This window comes from Metarhizium brunneum, chromosome 4 (genome assembly GCF_013426205.1).
Source record: "Metarhizium brunneum chromosome 4, complete sequence".
Classification (NCBI taxonomy): domain Eukaryota; kingdom Fungi; phylum Ascomycota; class Sordariomycetes; order Hypocreales; family Clavicipitaceae; genus Metarhizium; species Metarhizium brunneum.
The window spans coordinates 2,796,362-2,818,899 of record NC_089425.1 but is presented as its reverse complement, the minus strand read 5'-3'; the positions used below and the strand labels follow the sequence as shown (position 1 = coordinate 2,818,899).

Here is a 22,538-nt window from a genome sequence, read left to right as displayed (position 1 = left end):
ATACATGTTCATTCTGGCAATCGAATCCTCGGCGTATAAAAGCTCTTTGGTATACAGTGCGGAGTACGTGAGCTAACGGGGACAAGAGGTTGGGGGGCGCACTAGTCCCATTATGGGAAGGCTGCCACGCGGGGCGTTTCCGCTTTGTCTGACCGCATTGAATCTCGAAGCGGCAGAAAAAAAAAAATCATGGCTACCAAACACACTGGCATGGCAAGCGATCTCACAGACAATTTTCACACATCGCCATAAAATCGCAAGACAACGAATATGGCAGCAGCTCAGGTGGGACCTCTCCCAAAGCTCAAACTGCCGTCTGGGCCATCTCCAGTAACGGCCGAGAGGCGGTACTGGAAAACGTTTAAAAACCAGCTGCTCATCCCGTCGCCCACGAGCTACCCCGTCACCAACATCTCCTACAACAGCGACTCCTTCGTAGTCACGACGGGCACCCGCGTCCAAATCTATTCCAATCGCACACGCAAACTTCTCAAGACCATTACACGGTTCGGCGATGTCGCCAGAAGCGGAGACATCCGTAAGGATGGCAAGGTGCTTGTTGCTGGCGACGACACGGGCAAGATGCAAGTTTTTGACGTCAACTCGCGAGCGATCCTCAAGACGTGGACCGAACACAAGCAGCCTGTCTGGACGACCAAGTTCTCGCCCACAGAATTGACGACACTTGTCAGTGCCAGCGACGACAGGACGGTGCGGCTCTGGGACCTGCCCAGCAACGAGGCGACGGCGACGTTTGTCGGGCACAGCGACTACGTGCGGTGCGCAAACTTTATGCCCGGGACCATGTCTAGCATGGTCGTGTCGGGGAGTTACGACTCCACGGTGAAGTTGTGGGATCCCAGGACGGGAAGCGGCTCGGCTGTCATGACGTTCAAGCACGCCGCCCCCATTGAGGACGTGCTGCCCCTGCCGTCGGGGACGAGTGTTGTCGCCGCGGCGGGAAACTCAGTTTGTGTCCTGGACCTGGTTGCCGCCAGACCACTTCACATGATTAGCAACCATCAAAAGACGGTTACTTCGTTGAGCCTCGCGTCCAATGGCCGGCGGCTGGTGACGGGTGGTTTGGAGGGCCACGTCAAGGTCTTTGAGATGACGGGGTGGAATGTCGTCAACAGCGTCAAGTACCAGTCGCCCGTGCTGTCTCTGCAGGTGATCCCCTCCGGGGACGGGGGCGACGCCAGCGATCGCCACTTGGCGGTGGGCATGCAGTCTGGCGTGCTGAGCGTCAAGACGCGTCTGACTGGCGCGGAGGCGAGCCGCGAACGCGAGCGAGACAGGGAGATGTCCGCCCTCGTCGCGGGCACGATTGCCTCGCATGATGCGAAAAAGTCGAAGCGCAAGCGGAGAATCGAGGCGGCCAACAAGCTGGACATGGTGGGGGAGGGCGCCGACGTCGTCATCGCCAATGAGCCGCGGGCGAGTCGGAAAAAGGAGCGTCCCTGGCAGAAGGATCTCCGGCATGCGCGGTATGCTCGTGCGCTGGACCAGGTGCTCGACCGCAAGTCGCCGGACCACACGTCCCTCAACGTGCTGACTCTGCTGTTGGCGCTGCGGCACCGAAGTGCTGTTCGAGACGCGCTCGAGAACAGGGACGAGCAGAGGGTTGAACCTGTGCTGAAGTGGGTGTGCGGGCATATATGCGACCCCCGGTATGTCAGTGTCTGCGTCGAGGTGGGACTGCATCTGATTGATATGTATGCCGAGTATGTCGGCGGATCGGCGGAGCTGCATGAGGGCTTTAGAACGCTTCATAGACGGGTCAGGAGTGAAGTTCAGAGGGCGCAGGTTGCCTGCCAGACGGGCGGTATGCTAGAGAGCTTGATGATGGGAGCCATGTAACATTTCGGGACTGGGATTGGGGACAAAAAAAGAAGATGAAGATGTTTTGCTTTGGCATTGCAGAGGCGTTGGGGGTTCTGCTTATCTAGGTACTTGAGGCAAGGCCATGCTGCCTTGTCAATATATCTCTTCCTTTCTACTGCGCTTGAATCTTTCGTGGATTGTATCCCATGCTGATAAACATGCTTCTGGAGGCGGCTCTTTCCACCCCGGCTTCATTCAAAGTCTACTTTAGTAAACATCTTGACTGGTAGTCCTCGCCTGTGGCAAACAAATTCACAGCCCTGTCTAGCATAATACGTGAAAATGTCTGCGGCTCGACACCCAAAGACGGACCCGGCACATGCAGCTCAGACCAGAAACCAGTCAGCTAGCATTCAACGTTCCTGGTGTTGCCTGGCTACCACGACATCAGTTGGACCGTCTTTGCAACCCCGTTGCATAGTTGTCAAGCTGTCCCGTCTCGGAAACATCAGACTCCAGGTGCTGGTAAGCCATGGCGTCTAATGTAATTAGATAACCTACACTCCCAGAACATGCATATATGGCCAGTCGCCCGCCTGGAATATGAACTCTGAGTCGGCTTGTTTCGGTCTTTGTTACGCAATCAGCTATACTATACGCATCCCCGGAGGTGATTCTTACCGTCTGGTTCAAATGATACGCTGGGCGAGGGAGACCTTGTTGCGAACCATGTTCAGTGCGTGTTTTCTGGCATTATATTTCGTTATCCAGGGTAGCATGTTGTCGACGCCGATATGCTGTCGGTAGTAGAAGATGCATATTCAGAGCCAGAGCTATGCCCACACAAGGACAGGGAGAGATGCATGACCCTTCAAACCCAGAGGCAATGTAGAAGAAGAGTCCGTGAGCAAGATTGCTCCAACGGCTTCTTCTGTAATGCCCCTTCACCAGTCATCGATTGCTACCTGGTACCAATCCTATTGGTGACATTGTCTTCGAGTGTTTGGTCCATTTGCAATGAATGATAGCCGGCAAGCCTGTCAAGATTCAAGACTCAAGAGCAACCAGCAGAGCGCAGTCGAGTTGAGGGAACGGCCGTGGTCGGATCATTCATTCCAGATGGCAGCGGATGAACGCTGGCTGTGTGGCACGTGCCTACTCAAGTGCTACTTACATAACTACAAGCCGACTGGACATGGACGTTTGCTTCATCGGCGAGGATCCATTCGACGTCACTTCCGCTTCCTCTCCTTGTCGACATGTAGGCCTCAGCCACCGAACACGTTTTGCAGAACCGCTCTCCATCAAGGAGCTGGTTTAGGGTTGCAACTCTCCGATGGACACCCTGTCATGGAAGAGTAGGCATCAACTCGACTCCAACACGTACAGAAGCTTGGATTGATAACAAGACCTAGCCGGGGCACCAACGTATCCGACAGAAGCAGTCCATGGATATGCTTGCGTCAAGGGCTCTTCACCATGAACTTGGTATGGAAATACACAAACTGGACAGGCTGGTGGTGCCCAGGCAGACGTTGTAGTAACAATGGAGATGTAGTCAGTCAGCCTTGCAGAGATGGCCCAAGTTCACGTTCGTTATATATGCATATATATATATATATATGTGCATTTACTTCCCCAACCACATAAATACCAGACGTGTCTTGTCCTTCCAACTTGAAGGCACGGTGCGCCTCGACCCGTACGAAGGAAGCACCTAGGACCGAAACTTCATGTTCCTCTCGACGACTTCATCGACGTCTCCGCGGCGTATATACTACCATGTCCAGCAAAAGACGTCCCAGACGCCTGCCCGTCTCTGTCATCCGTAATCGCATGACATGCAGGCAACCGTGATGAACTGATACACGGCACACCGCCGTCATTCTCACCAGTTGGCCCAAGTCATCTCAGTCCCCTTCATCGCCACTCTCACCGGTCCAACAACACCTGCAATCTCATCGCCATCATGTTTCAAAAAAACAAGTACTACATCACGCCATCCCGCATCGGACGCCAAGCCATGCAGCAATTCAACTAGTATGTAATCTACACTTCCGTGCCCGTCAGCCCAATCGCAACTGCACTCGGGCCCCAGGAGTCCAGGACTGCCCAAAACAAACCATGGCCACCGTCCACGTCGTTACACGACATCCGCCAGCGTCCTTGCCCGTCATGGAAAGTTCCATCTTCTCCATCCTCCGCCTCCTTTCTCCCATGATACGTTCCAATTCCCCATGCTCATCGGCCCCGGATTTACCACCCCCTTCCCTTCCCTTCCCTTCCCTCCACGGAGTAAATCCCCAGAGCTCCACCCCAACATGTCAGGTTTCGCACAAAAGAAAATCTCCCAGCCCAGTCACGGCAAGAAAGCCACCCGCGCCTCTTCCGCCGAGCCTACGTACTCCGTCCATCAAGTCCCCAGCCCGGCAAGCCCTCGTCGAGCACACACCCCCCGTGTCCCAACGCCCGCTCCGTCCAAGCCGCCCGCAACCCAGGCCCTCGCGAACCCCTATCGATGTATGACCAAACCGATCTTGTCTTGAGAATCCAATAAAATGAAATAAACAAAAAAAGGGACAAGGTTGCCCCCCCCTGTTGCCCGATCGCCCTACTCCGTACGGGAGCTACATACCGAATACGGAGTGCCATTCGCATGGTTCTTCCGTCCAGCTGCTCGCGTGACAACCAGACTGACTCTCTTTCGGTACCTGGCATCTGGCATGGGGCTGGAATAGCAAGGGTGCCAGCGGCATGCATGGCCCTGGCCTGTGCCGTGCCGCGTTTGCTACTCCGTAGAAAGTACATACATACGCCGTATGCGGAAAAAGGAAGCGGCTGCTCGGCCACAAAGTCTCTGGTTTTGCTTGTGCGTCCTTGGTAGTACTCCGTATAAAACCAAGAGAGACAAAAACAACGAGACAAGACAACCCCTGCCGCCGGCTGGATGGCCGATCTTCTATGTACACCGTCGCCGCGGCCCGACCTAGATCGTGATGAATGGAGCGCCGAGTAAGGAGTACTCTCTACCCGTCGTGCAAGGGTGGAGAGTTCACGGCAACACGGGTCCATCATCATATCATGATCGATGGTCGACCGACCGTGTGCCATCATCTCCAACGCCTTGCTCGGTGTGGCATTTTGTGGACACTTGTCTTGACACCTAGTCTTGGCCGCCCTCTTATTCAGAATGTTTGACACTTCGCAAATACTACCTACTAGCCCCAGAAAGGATCCAGCAGCCAAGGCACGCACGAATGCGTGGCTGGCTGACCTGGCCTAGCCTTGCCTTGCCAACACATTCATCAAACAAAACTTATGTACGTGTCCAGGAGATTGGTGGCGTGTCACCGCGGCCAAAAACGTACGTAGCACAGACTATAGTACTCCCGTACATGGTCGAAAACTTGTCTTCATTGCTTGTCGCCTGCAACTCGCACACGCCCAAAGTATCCTTCTAGTAGTGTCTCCATCTCCATCTCGACCTGGATCCCTAATCGCCGCCACTCGCCCAGACCTTCCTCCAATCTTTCCAAAAATGTAATGATCCTCCTCCTCCATGCGCCTATCCACCTGCCCTGCTTCATGTCGGAAACAGGTCCCGTCTTGGTATCTCCTCCACGTCCAGCCTGGGGTATACACAAGCTATTCCTACCATAAAAGGAAATGGCAGTAAGATTGCGAGCAAAAAAAACAAAATAGCCAATAGACTTGAATAAAAAAAAGTTAAAAAAAATGACAACAAATATTGAAATGAAAATGTGAGCCGACCGAGTATTCGCCAGAAATGCACGCCCATGGTTGCCGAAAAAAAAAGAAGAAGAAAAGCAAAGCCTTTATGCAAGTTTTATAGAGCTGAAGAAGAAGGAAAATCATATAGGTCTCCCCAATTCATACCGGTGCTCGACAGCATTCGCATGACCATCAGTCGCTGAAACATGCCCGTCATACCGCATGGGTTATATGTCGTGTTCCACGTCGTTGAGTTTGCACTTCGATTTTGTAGAACCCATCCATTCTGTAGTACGCCGCTAGATTGTAACCTCTTAAGCCAGGTATCCTCGCCAAGTGGCTCGCCAGATATAGGGGAAAATATCTTATACCGCCCCGCACCTCACCCATTATGAAAGACAAGGATCGAATCGACAGAATTGGCCGGTTGGGTCGTCTTGCTGCATGAAATATAACCAAGAGAGTTGAAGACCTGCAAGTCAATTCGCGTTTTGCACCAATACCGAGAACAACATGTCCCGATATATTAATTGGGGTTGGACATGGGCGGTGGAGCTGCCATGGGAAGTTTTGGCGTCTGTAAATTGGTACTGCTTGAGAAGCTTCTCGTCATCTTCGTATCGACTCCCGGGGGAAACAAATCTCGCTGGATGCCTTCCAGTATGTGCATGTCTGTTTTGAGAGAACCCGTCGCTGTACTGGACTGTTTTAAAAAGTGAATGGTTTTGGAAAACAGCGTCATGAGAAGACTTGCATCAATCTCTGAGGAGAGCACCTCGTCTCTAAAACATGCCGACAGAACCAAGAGATTTCCCCATTGACTAAAGAAAGACAACTCGTTAGCAACCGTCTCTGCTTCCGTGACATCATAAACTTACGCATGTGCAGTTCCAAAGACATTAGTAATGATTGGTCGTTCCGATCCCAAACCGTGAAATGCCCGCGTGCTCTCAATCAACGCTTTGATGCCTCGCTTCGCATATTCGATCACCATTGGTTGAATATCTTTGCGAGACTTCGCTGACGGATCGATGACCGGCGCCGCGATGCCTTGTCGGAATTCCGATACAGGCTGCAGGTTCGGACTTGAGGGATGCTTTTGCATTTTCTCTGACCACTGTAGAATCTGTCGAATGAAGGGCCGGTATGTGATGACTTGTGCGCCCCAATATTTGGCCCGCAGTCGGGCCGCGAGAATGTCGTCTGCCGGGGGATCATCTTCCTTGAAGGCAAAACTCCGCGCAACCCACTGCATGTTTGACACAGCATCGGCGACTAATCCAACATTGTTGAACTTGGGGTCTAGCTCCTTTGATTCTGCTTCCTTAATAATCTTGTCTGGGGCGTAAAACATGCGATGGATGCTGTTCAAGTGCGTTCGAAGATACAATTGCGCCAAGTAACTGTCGAGGACTCTCTGGTCAAATCCACTCAACAAGCTCATGTTTGGATGCGGCATATTTTCTTCATAGGAGAGTAATCCAGAAGGAGGAAGTTGCAGCTCTGCAATGAGATCGCTTTCCAATTGCAAGCAAGTCCAAAAGGTCAAAGCCAGTTGATTATACTTCGGTTCTTGTATCATTGACATATCTGTTGTCTTGATTCGACGCAGCTTATCCAGGCTCCTGCAAACCATAATTAGCTCGATACTGCCCATTTTTTTTTTCCTCCCCTGTCTTGGTTCCTGCAACAGAACTTACGGTCTCATGATAACCTGCAACTTGTGGCTAGCCTGATGAATAAACGCAAAGCTTTCCATCGGACGGGCAAGTTGCCCGTGGTACAGTCCAGCAAAAATCAAGGCGTAGATGTTCTTCATGTTTTTATAGGCGCCTGTATGATTCCCGAGTATGTCTGTGGCAAACGCAAAGTACTCCAAGCCCGGAATAGCCTCGTAGTTCTTCTTCAATCCGAGGCTGCCTCTTGATGTCCCTGTACTCCCACCATGAATCGATGACCGCCTGCTCTGTAATCCTCGCTCTGCTTCCTTCGGGGACGCCACCAGACCCCCTGATGAGAGAGACTGGGATGAGATGCTCGGGGGTGAACCCTGGCTGGGAGACGGTGGAATTCCATTCCGAGCGGACGGACTCCCATGAGGCAAAGGATCAACCTGATGGACGGCATCGTAAACTCGGTCTCTGTGCATACAAATTTTGCCCAAGGCGAGAATGGTGAGAACAAGTGCATTATGTATTGATCTCTCGGGTCTGCCAGATTTCCCCGTGGTCGGCGTTGCAGGAACTTCGGATCCTTCCGGTACAGGTGACCTTTTGCGCTTCGATCCTGCCATCTCCGTGACCATATTTGGGGTTATGCTACCTACCGCGAAGGCACCTTTCGAAGGCTTGTGAAACTTTGAATATGTTGACCTTGATGGCAAGGTGTTCAAGAAATGTTGTACCCAGTCGTTGAGTACTTGGGGTTGAATGATTGGATGCATGTTTAAAATATGATCTTTGAAACTCCTCACGTAGGCCCAAACTTTCTCTTCGGAGAAATCGGGGTTTCCATCACTCGCCAAGACACCCCCCTTATACTCTACCACTTGGTCAGCAGGGCTCAGTCCACCGAGGTGTCCCCAATCAGCAGCAGGGGACGGAGATGCTGTATCGGAGGACTCGTCTCCCATGTCAAGTTGGCCGTGGTCTGTAATTTCCCTCAAATGCCGCGAAGGATGCGCGTCTTCGCCACGACCGTATACAATGAGTACACCGCGGTTTTGCTCGTGACTGATGGGATACTCCGTAATATGTCGAATACCCTCAGATTCCAGGTGTGGCTTAACAATGTCACTAATACACGGCCAGTCCAGAAGCAACCCAGCAAGCGTAGTATGGTTGATGGGAATCGCAGGCTCTCCGGGAGGCACTGGCGGCCCTGGCTCTGCCTCCAACTCATCTTCGGCCATCATTTCCAGGGGCGCACGCTCGGCACCAGCATCTAAGAAATCACGACTAGTGCCGCTGCTGTAAAACTGATGCGCCGTCTCAGATTCGTCGCCAAAGGGGCTTCTTCGCAGCGCTTTGAGCTGCTCTTCTTCTGCAGCAGGGTCCATCTTGACCAAATTACCGTTGGGATGACCGCCGACAGAAGCTTCTAGTTTGGTCATCCGGCTGTCCATACGCCCAACTTGCTCCACCAAGCTGGAAAGGCTGTGCTGGAGCATGGTAATGCCCTCGAGAATATCGGCCTGAGCCTTATCGGTCCTGTGATTTCTGGGTTAGTGTCCTGATTGTCCATTGGACAGGTCGACATCTGCAACACATACGCTTTGGGTACCGGATCGCGGTACCGGCACTCTGTTCCTTTATCGCGGCATGTCTTGCAGGGCTTTGTCTCGTCGCATTTGGCCTTGAGCTGTCGGCACTGATCACAAGCCTACGTCGTTGCCCAAGGTTAGCAGGTACATTCACAATCTCATATCCAACGAAAGCGTAGCAGGGATCACATTTACCTGCGATGCTCTCGTGTTCTTCTTCTTTGAAGCGGCAGACGATGTGTATACGCCGTAGAAGGGCTCTGTGGCTGGAGGATAGCTTGCATGGGACTCGTAAGCAGTCTGGTGAGTCGGCGTTGGCGGCGGGTAGCTGGTAGGGCGATACACTCCTGGGGTGGGAGGCACCGAAGGTCCATTTTCATAGCCCATATGACGCTGTTGGCCCTCTGGCGGATATGCTGATGCGGGTTGGTGCGATGGAGGAGGATGCGAGACTGAGCTGGGATGTGGCGTATGAGGCAGAGAGTCTGGCGCATGTCCTCCAGCCGAGCTTGAGCGCCTCGGATCCTCGCCAGACTCTCGTTTTATAGCCGAGTCTCTGGGAGGATATTGACGATATGCAGGATGAGCGGGTGACGGCGGTTGGCTTGGGTGATGAGGCTGTTGTTGCTGAGGATGGCCCGGCTGGCGAAAGTGGTCTTGCATGGGAGCAAGGGTTTCCTGATCGTGTTGTCGCCGGTCGTGATCAGGAAGAGGAGGTTGCGCATGACCATGTATAGGCACTGAAGCTGGAGGGCCGGATCCGAGTTCGGCTGGCCGTGGCGGATACTGTTGTTGATATGTGCCCGGTCCAGTGTGATGATGCGAGTGACAGACGGGAGGGGGAGGCGGGGGGGGATGCGGGTGGGGAGCTTGAGTATGATGAGATCGTGGTGTTGTTGCGTTGTGAGGTTGAGGAAGGGGAGTTGCCGTTGGAGAAGCAGACCACGACCCAAAGCGAGTACGTTTGCTGTTTGGTCCCGGATCCATGCTTGTGCGTTCTAAGTACAGCCACGGGACAAAGACATGTCAGGGACGAAGCAGATGGTGAGGCAAGGGACCGGAAAGGCCCAGCTTCCATGGGCTGAGGGCGAAATAACAAAACGAGCACCCGGCCCCGGCACCAGCCCCGGGGAGAAGCTCCAAGGAGCACCAAGACGCACCCAAGGCGCACCGAGGGACTTGGGAAACCGATGAGGCTCGGAAAGCTGAAGTGTAGTCTGTCGGTTACAACTGGGTCTTGGACATCGGGAGTCAAGGAGCAATGGTCGACATGGGGTGTGTGGACGAAGAGGCGCGCGTTGGACCAACGTATACGTGTGGTGTGTGAGCGTGTGAGCGTAGTAGTTGTGAAGTGTCTAATGTCTGGTCTGGTCTGGTCCGGTCTGATGCGTGCGCGCTCAGTGCTTCAGCATGTGTGTATGTACCGGCTGGCCTCTTGCCTCACTACGTTTTGGTCTGGCGAGCTATGATGACATAGATGGGTGAATGAGTCGCTCCCGGTCCGGACGAGTAAGTAGCTTTTCTGGATGGCGACCACTGGCGATGGCGAGGCAGAAGCAACGGGCAAAAGGCTCGTTGACAGAGGCAAGATAGCACCGACCCTGGGCTGAGGCCGAGACGCGGCAAGGCAAGGCGAGGCAACTTGGCAAACTTGGACCAGCAGTTGGGCAGAGACGGTTGGATGCCGAAGACACAAGTTGGAGCTATCCAGGAAAAGGAAGCGCGCAGGTCGAGTCGAGGTTCGAGTTAGACGGAAGTGGGGCGCGGAGATGTGTGCGGGTTGCGTCCTGCGGTCTGCAAATCTTCTGCAGTCTGCAGTCGCCTCCAGTGTCTGGAGCTGGTGTAGGGAGTATGGAGTACAGAGTACGGAGTACATACAACACAACCGTGTGGTGATTGCATGCACAATGAGTATTGTATGTACGTACGTCGTAGCACCCGTCCCAAGTCCAAGGGGAGCACCACCACCACCAACCACCAACACGGGCAGGAGACACAGGCCACCAGATGCGCAAACCAGCGTGCGACTCGACGTTGCTTTTGCGCTGGCGGCGCTGCTGGCTCGATGCTTTCTTTAATGCTTGCTGGTGACCCGTTGGAGGTGCCCTGCCCAACTGTACCGAGCAGTACTCTGTACGTCTGGTTACGCGCAGGACACGGGATAATTGGCGCTGGACGCAACGATGCTGTGCGCCGTTGATGGGATCGATGGCTGCGTCCAAGACTTCCAGACGCCAGAGGCAGCGACACAGGCACCAAGCCACAAGACTCTGTTCTGTGGCCCGGACTCCGTACTCGGTACTACCGCACGTTGACGTACTGTACGGCGGATCTGTTGCACAACCAGACAACGGTGTGCGGCGCGGCCAAGATGCAATTCCGTCAGTTGCTTGCAACTTGCAAGGTGTGGTGGCGAGGCTAGACTTGAGCCCAGGTGTGCTGTATCACCCAGGCAGGCGACTGGCCGGCAAAGGTCCGAAGGTCGAGCAAGGGATCGCAAACTTCTACCAAAGACCAAGCTTTTGCAAGGGATGTCCTGGTCCAGCAATCGGGCTGGGAACGGTGTTGGCCAGCCAGGAACGTGGTGATTCTCTGCTCCAGAAGAAACACCGAGTACTCCGTATGTATACAAGAGAAAAAGAAAGGAAAAGACGGTCAGGTAAAATCTGCCTGCCTGAAAGATGGTGGTGTTGGCACAAGCTCTGCTCTGTTACGGAACACCAAGCACCAAGTCATATCGCGCTCGTCTCTGTTTTCTCTTCCCTTTCTTTCTCTCTCTCTCTCTCTGTGTGTGTCGCTCGCGCGCATATCCCCTCGACCCCGAGCAGAAAAGAGAGCCACTCGCAAGTCCCCTGGTCCTCGTCCCCAGCTTGGCCTCTCTCTCTCTCTCTCTCTCTCTCTTGGTCTCTTCATCATCATCAAGCCAGCTCCAGCAGGGGTCTCGCAAAGGCTTGAAGTGCCTCAATCAAGGCCCACGGGCCGGGGTGGATGGAGCGGCGTTAATACAGACGAGACTGGGGGGTGGTTGGGGGCGTGGGCCATCTCGTGAGGAACGTTCTCGAGATGACGATGAAATGTCTGGTCCATGCGACACGCCCCTCCCGGCTGATGGGTGTACTGTACTCCGTACTCCGTACTGTATGTATGGTCGCTTTGCCGGACACCTGTTTGGGCAACTAGAATCAGACAAGACTCAACTGTTAGTGCCAAAGTGTACGGAGTAGCAATACCATGTGCATTGTGATGTGTATGTACGTACATACATACAGACTACCGCCAGCAACGAGCTGTGTGTATGTACATATGTATATCGTGACCTTGGCAAATTCTGAACCTTGCTGGACCTGGCCGTGGCCTCTGCAGTCCACCTGAGCCACCATCGTCGACCTGCTTCATTCGTCGCATTCTCCCCATCGACAGCCCGTGCCTGGGATTCGGATATGGCGCTTGCGGGGTCAGGGGCCGAATGGAAAGGTCGGAGTCCTTGTCGTAGCCAGCAGTGATTGGCAACATTGATGAGGTTAACTGGTGCCTCGTGGCTCTCCAGGCGGTTTCAATGCATATGCCCAGGTACTTAAGTACGTACTCCGTACGGAGTACTCGAGAGGGATGCTCCATTCAATGTTCCCCCAGCCATGCTCCAGGCCTCCGTGCCCCAACCCCATCCAGGTACATGTACCTTATACATAAGTCAAGTACTTTACTTAAATACTCTAACTACTTAGTACTACGTAGTACTACTAGCACCACCAGTGACTTGCTGCTCCACGCTCCACGCGGACCAGATGCAAAAACCAGCGACGAGAAAATAAATCGAGAGCATGGAAGCTGGCATGGCGTGGCGGCCGAGAGAACCGACGGCCGAGCAGAGAGGTCGAGGGGAGGCCCCTCCTCGGTAGCCCTGGAGTCGATTCAATACTACTACCTGGGTTCTCCGTAGTCATCATGGACCAGACCTACGGGTAGAAGCAAGCAATGACTGACATGCGTCCAGAACACCTGCGTACGTACATGTACGGAGAAATTGCACATGGCTGCTACCTCCAAAGCAGGCACACGGGGCAAGTTACCAAACTACCAAACACTAAAGCATATCCCCCCCATGTCCTGCATGTCTACCCACACGAGTCCGCAGTTTGGTGATGCCCACGACGTCTGGAGGTTCGTGCGTCAGAAAAGACATGGAGCCTCACTTAACACGGTCCGGACATGCCTCGGAGTCTGGTAGAGTAGCAAGTAGCCAGCGGGCCAGCAATGGATGTCAATGTGATTGATGTGATGTCATGGTTCGGCCTGCGAGCTCAACTGGTGCTTGGACAATGCAAATCAAAATTCGCTCTCGCTGCCCAAGTGCGCGGCCGCCTTGGCGTTTTAGCCAAAGCTGGAATGCGATAATACGGAATTATCCGCAGGGCCCGTCGATGCGTCATCTGCTCAAGCGCCTGGCTCCATGTTCAATCTTCTCTGATGCACCAGACTCGGATCTGCGTGTCCTGCGACTGCCGTGACGAATAACCCGCTGCTGCAGCCTGCCTGGAGTTGGGCCTCATCTGTCAGCTCTTTAAATGTCAATTGCTGGTTGGCATAGACACCGGCACCGGCACCGGCAGCTCTAAAGCTACAAAGGCAGATAACGGCCAACAACAAGTCCCGTCAACTGGTCTGGTCGGGCGTTCAATGTTATCCAAACCGGCCCCTGTTCAGTCACTTTCACTTGCAGCGCCTGGCACCGTTGTACAGGTCACTGCGCTTGCAGCACTTGGGCGCAAAACAATCTCGACTTCATGGACATTGACCCAGTGCCTGCATAGAGCAAGTAATGATATGCGCCAGAGTAGCATTCAAGGCGGCTGCCCTCGCTGATAAATCCAAATTGATCGTCAAACCATCGTCATCTTCAACTTGACCCTTGCGTCTGGTGCCGGCCAGGAGCCCGGGCGCGCGACCACCATACATATGTACAGGTTCGTTCTCATCCGTCACCATGCTCGTCAACCAAAGACTCGGAAGCAGGACACTGCTTGGCGCACTTGGCGGGAGGATGGGATAGACACGTCCGGGCCGGACGACGGCCCAAACGACCATGCTGGAAGAAAATACCTACGTCTTCCGAACTTGCCAATAGTGTGTCCGTGATACCTTGCCATTCTTGGTGCCCATTTGCCACTGCTGCTGTCTCCAAAACTCCAATCATCTCGGCACGGGTCCTCCCAGCTGGAATCAAGCAGCGGTGACTACAGCCGCCGTCACGATAGGCTACGTGCAACGATATCAACGTCCCTGACAAGCTGACAAGCGCCGCTTCAACATTGTACATGCTCGTTTATCGAATATTGATCCCGACAAAAGAATGACTCCCTGCCTCCCCGCTGCAAACCAGCACCACTGGAGCGGTGAGGTGCATGTCGACGGTACGTCAGGCTGGCTAGAGCTGGCCACAGGGCCGAAGAGGCATTGCCAAGTACGGGATATACGCTCTCCAAACACGGTATTGGCCCAAGAACCTTAACAGAAGCAAATTGACCTGGTCGATCCCTTGACGCTGGGGGGAAGGGGGGTTCACTAGCTTCTGTTAGACCGCCTGGTCGTCGCTCGGCCACCGCCCGACGGGAGATTCGTCTTCTTGTGCAAAGAGCATTTCACCGCGCTTTTTCGATTCCGCTTTGGATACCTCGGAGCGGCACACTTGGGGGCCTCTTCTATGTATCTCACCACCCTCTATCAGCCGACACATTGATGCACCCTTGTGTGCGGAAGGGGTGGTAGTGCCATAGTGGCGTCGAGATGGTGTCGAGTGGCGCCTTACGGAGTCCATGTCCGTGGCGGCGATTCAGAACAAGGCGACGCGTGCTAGCCTAAATACTGCTGTGCTCCTGATGCTTCTATGGTGTCTTGGATGCGTCCTTCACACGTAGGTCAACTTATGGCAAGTAGTATGACCCTGTATCGTTGGGCCTGGAAAGGCCTTTGCGCATCAACGCCGGACAGATAGAACCGCAGCCTGTCCAATGCCTGATGAGACACTCCATTGCGGAAGCTCGTGTCTGTCGTGGTTGCTACGGCCGTGTCACTGTGCAACTCATTTGTGTTTGCGACTCTGATTGAGGATGATCGTGTGAATTCTAGTACGCCTGTTTGTTTGATGTCGATATATCAAACGGTCCAGTCATCAGTACGCCATCGGCAATGACATGCAGACGAAGCTAAAAAAAAAAGTGAAAACTCTTCAAACATGGGCGCACCGTGGCCAGTGCAGTGAATGCACAATAATCCCTGCATGTACATAGATCGTGTACATAGTCTTGACCGCTGCAGACATGGTGGATGCAGGGCCACCGAAGTAATTGCAACAACTCTGCCAAGTTAAAAGCCGCGGAAATTACGCATGATACATACATATACCCAGGGTTACCGTGTGCTGTTTGCCGTTGTAGCTGCCTTGCAAAAAGAAGTGCAATGCTATCGAATGCCTTGTCTCGTTATGGGCTGCTCAAGTGCTCAAGCCATTTTTATGAGCGCAACCGTTGTGTCACGTCATGCCGCACCCCGGATTTCAGATTCTACAATAACGTCAGACCATTCCGGCATGCACAGGCGATCTGCATGTGTTGCAGTAGTACTGCTACTGGTAGTGTTGTAAGTTATTAAGCTCCGCGACAACGGGAGCAAGCAAGCATTGACACTCTCAAGATGTGTAAACTAGCCAAACGACAAGACGCATGCATCATGACTCAGCTGTGTAAGGGAGGCAATGCCATGCTGCTGGCGTACGACACTCTCGCCGCCCTCAAGCACTTGAACTACTACCCGTCAGCGACTATGTGGACGAGCCACTTTATCAGAGTGTATGGTGCACTAGACCGGGGTCTCTGCCAAGGTTCTTTTGTTGTGTCGGTCAAATGATTTATGGCACGGAACGGAAGCCTGCAGCATCAGACCTACACACAAGAACCAGCATTTGGGGACGTCAAACATTTCCGAAAGGCTACGCCAGTCCTTCATGGGAATAGCCTGGCACGTGGTCCCATCCGAGGAGTCTCCCAACGACTTAGCTGTCGGCCAACTGGCGGCCCGAGCCATCAGTGATTAGGTTTCCAAACGTAATCCCACTTGACAAAAGTTGCGAGGGACGGCTCGAGGACGCCATTTGGAAGGGCGGGGGTGGGCTGCGGAAAATACTCGACATGTTGATTAGTCTCTGCCGACTAGCATAAACGCCAAAACAGCAGCAAATACTGCAGAGTCCGTACTCCGTACACGACACAAATCCAATTGCCACACAAACTCCGTGGAAAGAAGATCCGAAATCGTCGGCATTCCGGAAAGAACCACAGGCGCCGGGGTTCAACGCGATATGTACGGAGTATGTAGTATGCAAGATGACACCCAGCCATGAAGTCACCGGGTACGTCAGTGGACCACTTTAACGGTGACATCCAATCCCGTTTCCCTTCAAAAGGATAAAAGTGTGTCTCCATGCACAGATACCAAGCGACAGATCAACCCTTGCTCGCGAGGTCACGAAGTCGCATTTTGATCAATGCTGGCCCGCGCCTATTGGATCCCGGTTTTCCAATTCGCTTCAGAAGGACTGGCATTCACCCCCCGTGATCACCTGTCCGTCGCCTTGGGAGCAGTGTCATTGCCCCTGGAACAATTGCTCATGCAGGATGCGGCTCAGTCAAACATGGCTGGTCTTTCGTCTTCATCAGCTCATCCACTCTATCCGCGTCGGACCTTGTTGAGTTGCTGTGAAGGGTCTTATCCACTGGGAAATCTGCCGAGCGCCTGCGCCAGTTTCCGTCATAAATCATCTCGAATTTTATCATTCTTGGCTGCCTTGCTCCGTACCCAGCAGCTCAACCCCTCTCTGTCACAGGTGGCACCCACACGCCTAGCAGTGTCTTGGGTCGGTAATTACCGAATCCAGGCCAAAGCGCGCCCAGACACCAGAAAGAGTATTTGTGTGTCCGCCTTCTCGCGACACTGTATTGCACGGGTGCAGGAAGCAATCTTTATTACTCCGTATAATCGTACTCACTCAAACTCCTTGTCAGGGGACTCCAAATACATCCCGTGGTATCTGGCTTATCCCACTTGTATTTGTAATGCCGTGGGTATCCAACGTGATGAGTTGGTTAGGGGTAAGCATTAACAACGTCCTGCCCTGGTCCGTCGATAGGTAAAGCCAGGATGCCCGCATGTTTGTCTTGTCCAATACAATCCTAGTAGCGTCGACCGTGCGCGGAAGGGAGCCTCGTTGTTGAGCCTTTGTGTTGTTGGGTAATACTTTATTACAAGAGTACCCTTCTTGTCTGTTTCAAAGTAGGAAATCTAAAGACGCCAGTCCAGAGGGCCTATGCTAGAACCGTAGTCAAGATTATGATTGTGCCTGTGGATACGCAACTCGTTGACCTTGAATTATACGCTTCCAGCAGTCCGAACCCGGCACCGCAGTCCGAGGGCCAAATGACAACGCGGAACTACTCCGTAGATTGCCTGTTATAAAGGGGGGGAGGGGCGCTGCGCGCCTGGGATTAGGTAGACAGACTCTGGCAGCAAACCAGCTGAATGGTTAACCCTGGTTGCTCCTGGCTGCAGGTTGCGGCGTTCATGTGAGCTAGACTGCTCCCAGTCCCCCATCATCAGGCAAGACAAGACGGAGACACAATGGCAGCAACCCGACAAAATTCAATGCTGCGAGGCTTCCAGCGCATTATACAGTATATAAAATAATACTGAGTACAACCTTGGCGGATAGAGTCTAGCGATGGATTGTTATGTAGGGTTTTTGCAAGTTTGTTAGGCCCTCTTGTCAACTAGTAACCACAGTTGTGCGATATTGTCTGGGATTTGTGTCCACTTCCCGACAGTAGCACTACTGGTATTAGTTGAAGCCCGAAGCGATCGTCTGCCGCTCATCCTCGAGGTCAATTGCTGCAGTGGCCGACCACTTATGCCAATTCTTCCTTTCGTGTTGCCATACAGTCTAGGTTCACTTCTCCCCCATTGATATACAATCTGCCAGGTTGGATTTCAAATTGCTACCGTAGGGATCTCAGACACAGCCCTCACTGTGCCGTGCCACTTTTCAAAAGTAGCAGGTACAAAAGGCTGCTATGGCTTCATCAGCCTGCTACCCTAATTGAGCAGAGGAGCGAAGGCGGCACCGAAGACACGGATCTGGGAGAGTCTGGTGTCTCGCCACTGGCCGAGAAGGCTGAATGGTCGTGCTGACGCCCCGTTCCTTGGCTTGAAATAAGAAGAAGAAAAACCACCACTGAGAACGAACTTGTCTCCAGGTAGGGTTTGCGGACCCTGCTGATGTATTATGTATGTACGTCCTCTCTGTTGCTGTTCTCTTCTCCCCTCGCTCACTGAATACTGCATTCGGAATTATAGTAGAGAGCGACAATCTTGATGAGATTGCGACACTCCCAACCGGGTTGTGCTGAACCCCTGATTGTGAGGTCCTGAAGATGGCGAGTATCATTAACGATCGATCCACTCGTTGCTGCCGGAGCGCCCTCATGCACAGGATGATGGCAGCTGGGTACTCCGTATGCTGTACGTGTTTTTGAAGCCGATATGTGTATTATCATGGTCGGCGGATTTGAGAATCTTGTCATAAGCACTGAGGCTGCCTTCCCAAAATGTGGATTCAAGATTTGAGGCTTAGAGGCAGTGCGCAACCTGCATATGTACTCCGTACATACGCGCGGATGGCACCCGCCTGCCGAGTGCCACGCCTATTTTGAAAAGCTAAGTGGCCCTGGTCTTCGGGTCCCCAGATTCATGTCCAACAGCCTTTCTTGTCTTAATATGAGGAGCAGTCTTTTGATCACCCAGGCCAGCCGTCTCCAAATACTACTCTGCACTTGCCATGGGCTGCGCCAGTTCGGGGTAATCCGAAGTGTATTTTCGCAACAGCCCAGCCAAGGGTTGCGAAACGAAATGATCGCCATGCGGAGAGAACTCTTAGGGAAGTCGGTGGCTAGCTGTTTGTGTCCAGGGTACAGAGGACTGCTGGATATTCGTCACGAGCAAAAAGCATGAGAAACATGCTTGGGCTCCTATTGTGTCTCCGTATTACTTCGACACCCGAAATAGGTTGTATCAACAGTTGCCGGCGCCTCGCTTTAGTTGAGACAAGAGAGGCGGCTTTTTGTGACTTGCCATGACGGCCTTGGTCCTTGAGGGAAATGGCGAGTTAACCGCCGCTTGCAGATGCGGCGAGTTGAGAACAAATTATGTCCAATATAATGTACTTTGGTTGTTCTGCTTGCCCTTTTCCCTTCTGTCCTGACAGGGCCAACGTGTCTTGCCGTGTTCCTGCATTCTGCATTCTGCGCACGCTACTCGTAACAGCAATGTCGAAACCCAATCTCTAACATTCATCACCATGCATCTCATGGATGACGTTGTCACATCTCACAGCCAGCTCCACTCTGATCGAGATTATTGGCATGAGTGAACAAGGCTCTGCCTGCATTTGGAGGTGTTCGCTCAGCTTCGCATCAAAGCAGGATAGGGTTGCTGTTCTTTTCGTGGCTTTGGCTGAGTGGTACGGAGTAATGGCAGGCAAAAAAGCAAAAGCGGGTGAAAATGGCAGTACTACTCCGTACGGAGTCCACCGTGGGATGATCTCGTGAGGCTGTTTTTGCTTTTTCTGGCGTCGTCCCGTCTTTGCAGTGGTCATTACCATGTGTGAAACTTGGTGTTGGCAACCCCACCATTGTCCGGCATGGAATGACTTGTCAATTTTTCATTGAAGCGTTCGTGGAGGTGAAAGACAGCAGGATGCAGTATGGAGTACGGAGTATTCCGTACGTAGTCCCCCAAGCCCAAGTGCCATTTTCGATCAACTTGCGTTTTAAACGGGACGTTGCTTAGCACTCTGTATCAACATGAAGGTGGCCAAACCAAAAAGAAAAGGAAAAAGAAAAAGGAACATTGTCCGAGTTTTTTTTTTTTTGCCAGGTCCACATTGTGTCTCGTGCAACTAGTACCTTCCACAACGGTGGTCAAACTGCTCTTGGTTCTTCCCACGCACAATGCATCTTTCTCTTTACACCGTCTCGCTCCTGCCTCATAAGCCGGTCTGCCATTCCCCGTTTACTACTGTATACCTCCCTAGATAGTACCTAGTAGGTTTCTTGTAAATACTAATTACCTGGAGTATCTACCTAGTATGTACTCCGCGCTCTGTGCTCCATTGCCCGAATCAAAAGTGCTTCCTGCTTTAATTTGTAGGGGCGTTCTGACGAGTTCCCTGGCGATTCTTGTCGCCGCGTCAACCACCAAATATCGCGAAAACAGCCACCTGCATGACATAGCACTCACGGACACCATGACCCAGGCACAAGGAACGGCCCGTTCGAAACTCGTGCTGTGTCGAGGTTTAAGCGCAAACAATCCGAATAGTGAGCACTGCACGTCCTTGCATCGACAGACCAGCGGAGCATTCTTTGGAGCACAATCACCACATCCACGCCTACACTGGACACAAACAGGCTTTAGAATTGATCGTTGGTGTAATATGAGAGGACACTCTGACCTGATCGGGAGGTTGGCAGTTGCTCGAATGGGAATAGTAAATTGCATAGCAGCCTATTTCCAGTCACATCAAGTCAACATGATGGCCCGTGGAATACTGAGCGGAACCCCCCCCGATGAGCCTTGAGTCAACATTGAAATTTCCATGCCAAAGGTCCAAACAAGTCCGCAGGCTAGTGTACGGAGTACGATTTACTCTTTCTCATGAGCGGTATAGAATCTGAAGCGGCAGGGGTACATTCGTTGGCACGAAAGCGTCTATTCGTCAGGCGATATAGTTTTAGCTTCATTGACTACCTAGGTACGGGGTAACCAAAACCGCATTTCCCTCCTCCTGCTTACAGAAACAATGTGATGCAGCAGCATACCGCCTGTTTTTGCCTCATTTGAGTTTCTTCCTTTATCAATACAACTACAGCAACATGGCGTTTTGTTGTGGCAGGGTGTTATCAACGATGGGGATGAGACCGCACGTTTCGCAGCAACAAAAACTGCCAACTTGGAATCCCATCGGGCACGCGGTGTATGCTATTTTCAAGCTCCTATTCACACCGTTAGATTCGCCTGCCAAGTACTCCGTACTGCGCGGTTTCAGAGCATCTGATGATGTATCAGATATCATTGTCCGAAGCCTATGATGTTGTACTCAATGCGACATGGCCAACAAAAAAAAGAGGCGTATCGAGACGAATAACATATGATGGCGTTGCCGTCGCTTGCCAGTTCTCGCAACAAGAGCCGGAACGCACCTCTAACAGGGGCCTAGGGGCCTTGGAAGAAATGTCCATGTCGGGTAGAGACGTGAAGCCTTGTCCGGCTTGCGTTTTGCATGCCTGTATGTCAGACTAGGCAAATCTAAAACGCCGTTGAGGGCTGACATTGGTCAGGTGACTGGTCGGCTGGCCGATATCTGAGCGATCTCTGTGTCCGTCAGATCTCGTGCGAATCGGTCACCTCAAAATCGGTGCGCTGCGCTCTTCCGGTCGGTGTCGCCAGGGCCTTTCAGCTGGAGGCGGTTTCCCCGTCCAGCCATTGGGCGACGCCGCGCAGAACACGCACCTGTGTAATATATCCGTAACTCACGCATTTGTACGACTATCCCATGCAAGCCCTGTCGCGCACGTAGCAGATTACCTGGGAGCACCAGAACGGCCGGGGTAAGAACCTCAATCTGTTTTTTCCCATTTCAAAAAGGCATGGCTAACGGAGTTGTCCATATTTACAATGTACGGAGTACAATGTGGTGATACAAGGTTGCGTTTGTGCCGCAGTTACAAAAGAGTGGTGGCGGTGGTAAGATCCATGGCCGAACCGCGCGTCGACTGCGAGCACCCCCATCCAATGTCGCTCAACTATCGAAACGTCCATGACAAGGTCCTCTTTGTACTATGATCGAGAGGGGGAAAAACTTTTTTCTTTTCAAAAACACAATAGTTCATGTATCGATACATGGCACGCCGAACCCTCCCCCGCCTCCACACCCTCGCGATCAAAAAGGGCCAGAAAAGTTCTAGATTGAAGTCCCGGCCTGGAGTCCGATGAGTGCCCAATAGCACTCCCCTCAGCGAGGTACGGAGTCCTCCTTGGCAATTACATGGCAGGCATGGACTGATTCTGCTACGTCGGTCAGTCTGTTTTTATGTTACAATGCATATACTCCGTATACTGTACTGTATTGGGCGTCTGTGGCTCCATTTTCGAGCCAACAATGCGTTGGTCCGGTCAGCAGCTCGCCGCCCAGTGCATCTTCTGACACACATTTCATACACCAGATACCCTGTTCATTAACCGACTTGTAGGGCCAAGGACCAGACTCTTTCTGCCTTTTTATTGACACCTGATGCGTGATCCTATTTCAACCTCCACTTCTGCAGGTGAGCAAGCCTCCGTCTCCTGATGTGGCGACAACGTCCTTGTGCACGGCGTGTGAAACAAACAAACTATTCTCCGTAAAAGAGACAAATTTAAAAACAAATGAGCCATTTGGAGTACTCCGTAGCCTCGATCGCCAAAGCCATCTCGTGGTTCCCACATCACGATGGCGGCTAGGTGTTCCAGCTTATTGGTGTTCGGACCAACTGCTGGTCTGTTGATACGAATCGTGGCCATGTTCCAAGTCTTTGTTCCCAAACCTCTTTGTACTAGTACAGATGTGTCTGGTTGG

At 52.6% G+C, this 22,538-nt stretch overlaps 3 protein-coding genes across 3 annotated transcripts; 2 read left to right on the top strand and 1 right to left on the bottom strand.

Moving 5' to 3' along the window:
* Positions 1–270: 270 nt before the first annotated feature.
* utp15 (U3 small nucleolar RNA-associated protein 15) lies at positions 271–1,860 on the top strand (the record flags this gene model as incomplete). The annotated part of the gene is made up of 1 exon (XM_014690085.1): positions 271–1,860. One exon carries the CDS (start codon positions 271–273, stop codon positions 1,858–1,860), a length of 1,590 nt encoding a protein of 529 aa, XP_014545571.1.
* A 4,222-nt stretch (positions 1,861–6,082) lies between these two features.
* Positions 6,083–9,481, bottom strand: G6M90_00g075250 (uncharacterized protein; the record flags this gene model as incomplete). Its single annotated transcript, XM_014690086.2, has 5 exons — positions 6,083–6,377; positions 6,435–7,181; positions 7,257–8,765; positions 8,828–8,937; positions 9,014–9,481. The coding sequence occupies 5 exons, from the start codon at positions 9,479–9,481 to the stop codon at positions 6,083–6,085; spliced, it is 3,129 nt and encodes a 1,042-aa protein (XP_014545572.2).
* Positions 9,482–15,544: 6,063 nt separating this feature from the next.
* G6M90_00g075240 (uncharacterized protein) lies at positions 15,545–15,721 on the top strand (the record flags this gene model as incomplete). Its single annotated transcript, XM_066131041.1, has 1 exon — positions 15,545–15,721. The coding sequence occupies one exon, from the start codon at positions 15,545–15,547 to the stop codon at positions 15,719–15,721; it is 177 nt and encodes a 58-aa protein (XP_065987095.1).
* Between the last annotated feature and the right edge of the window lie 6,817 nt (positions 15,722–22,538).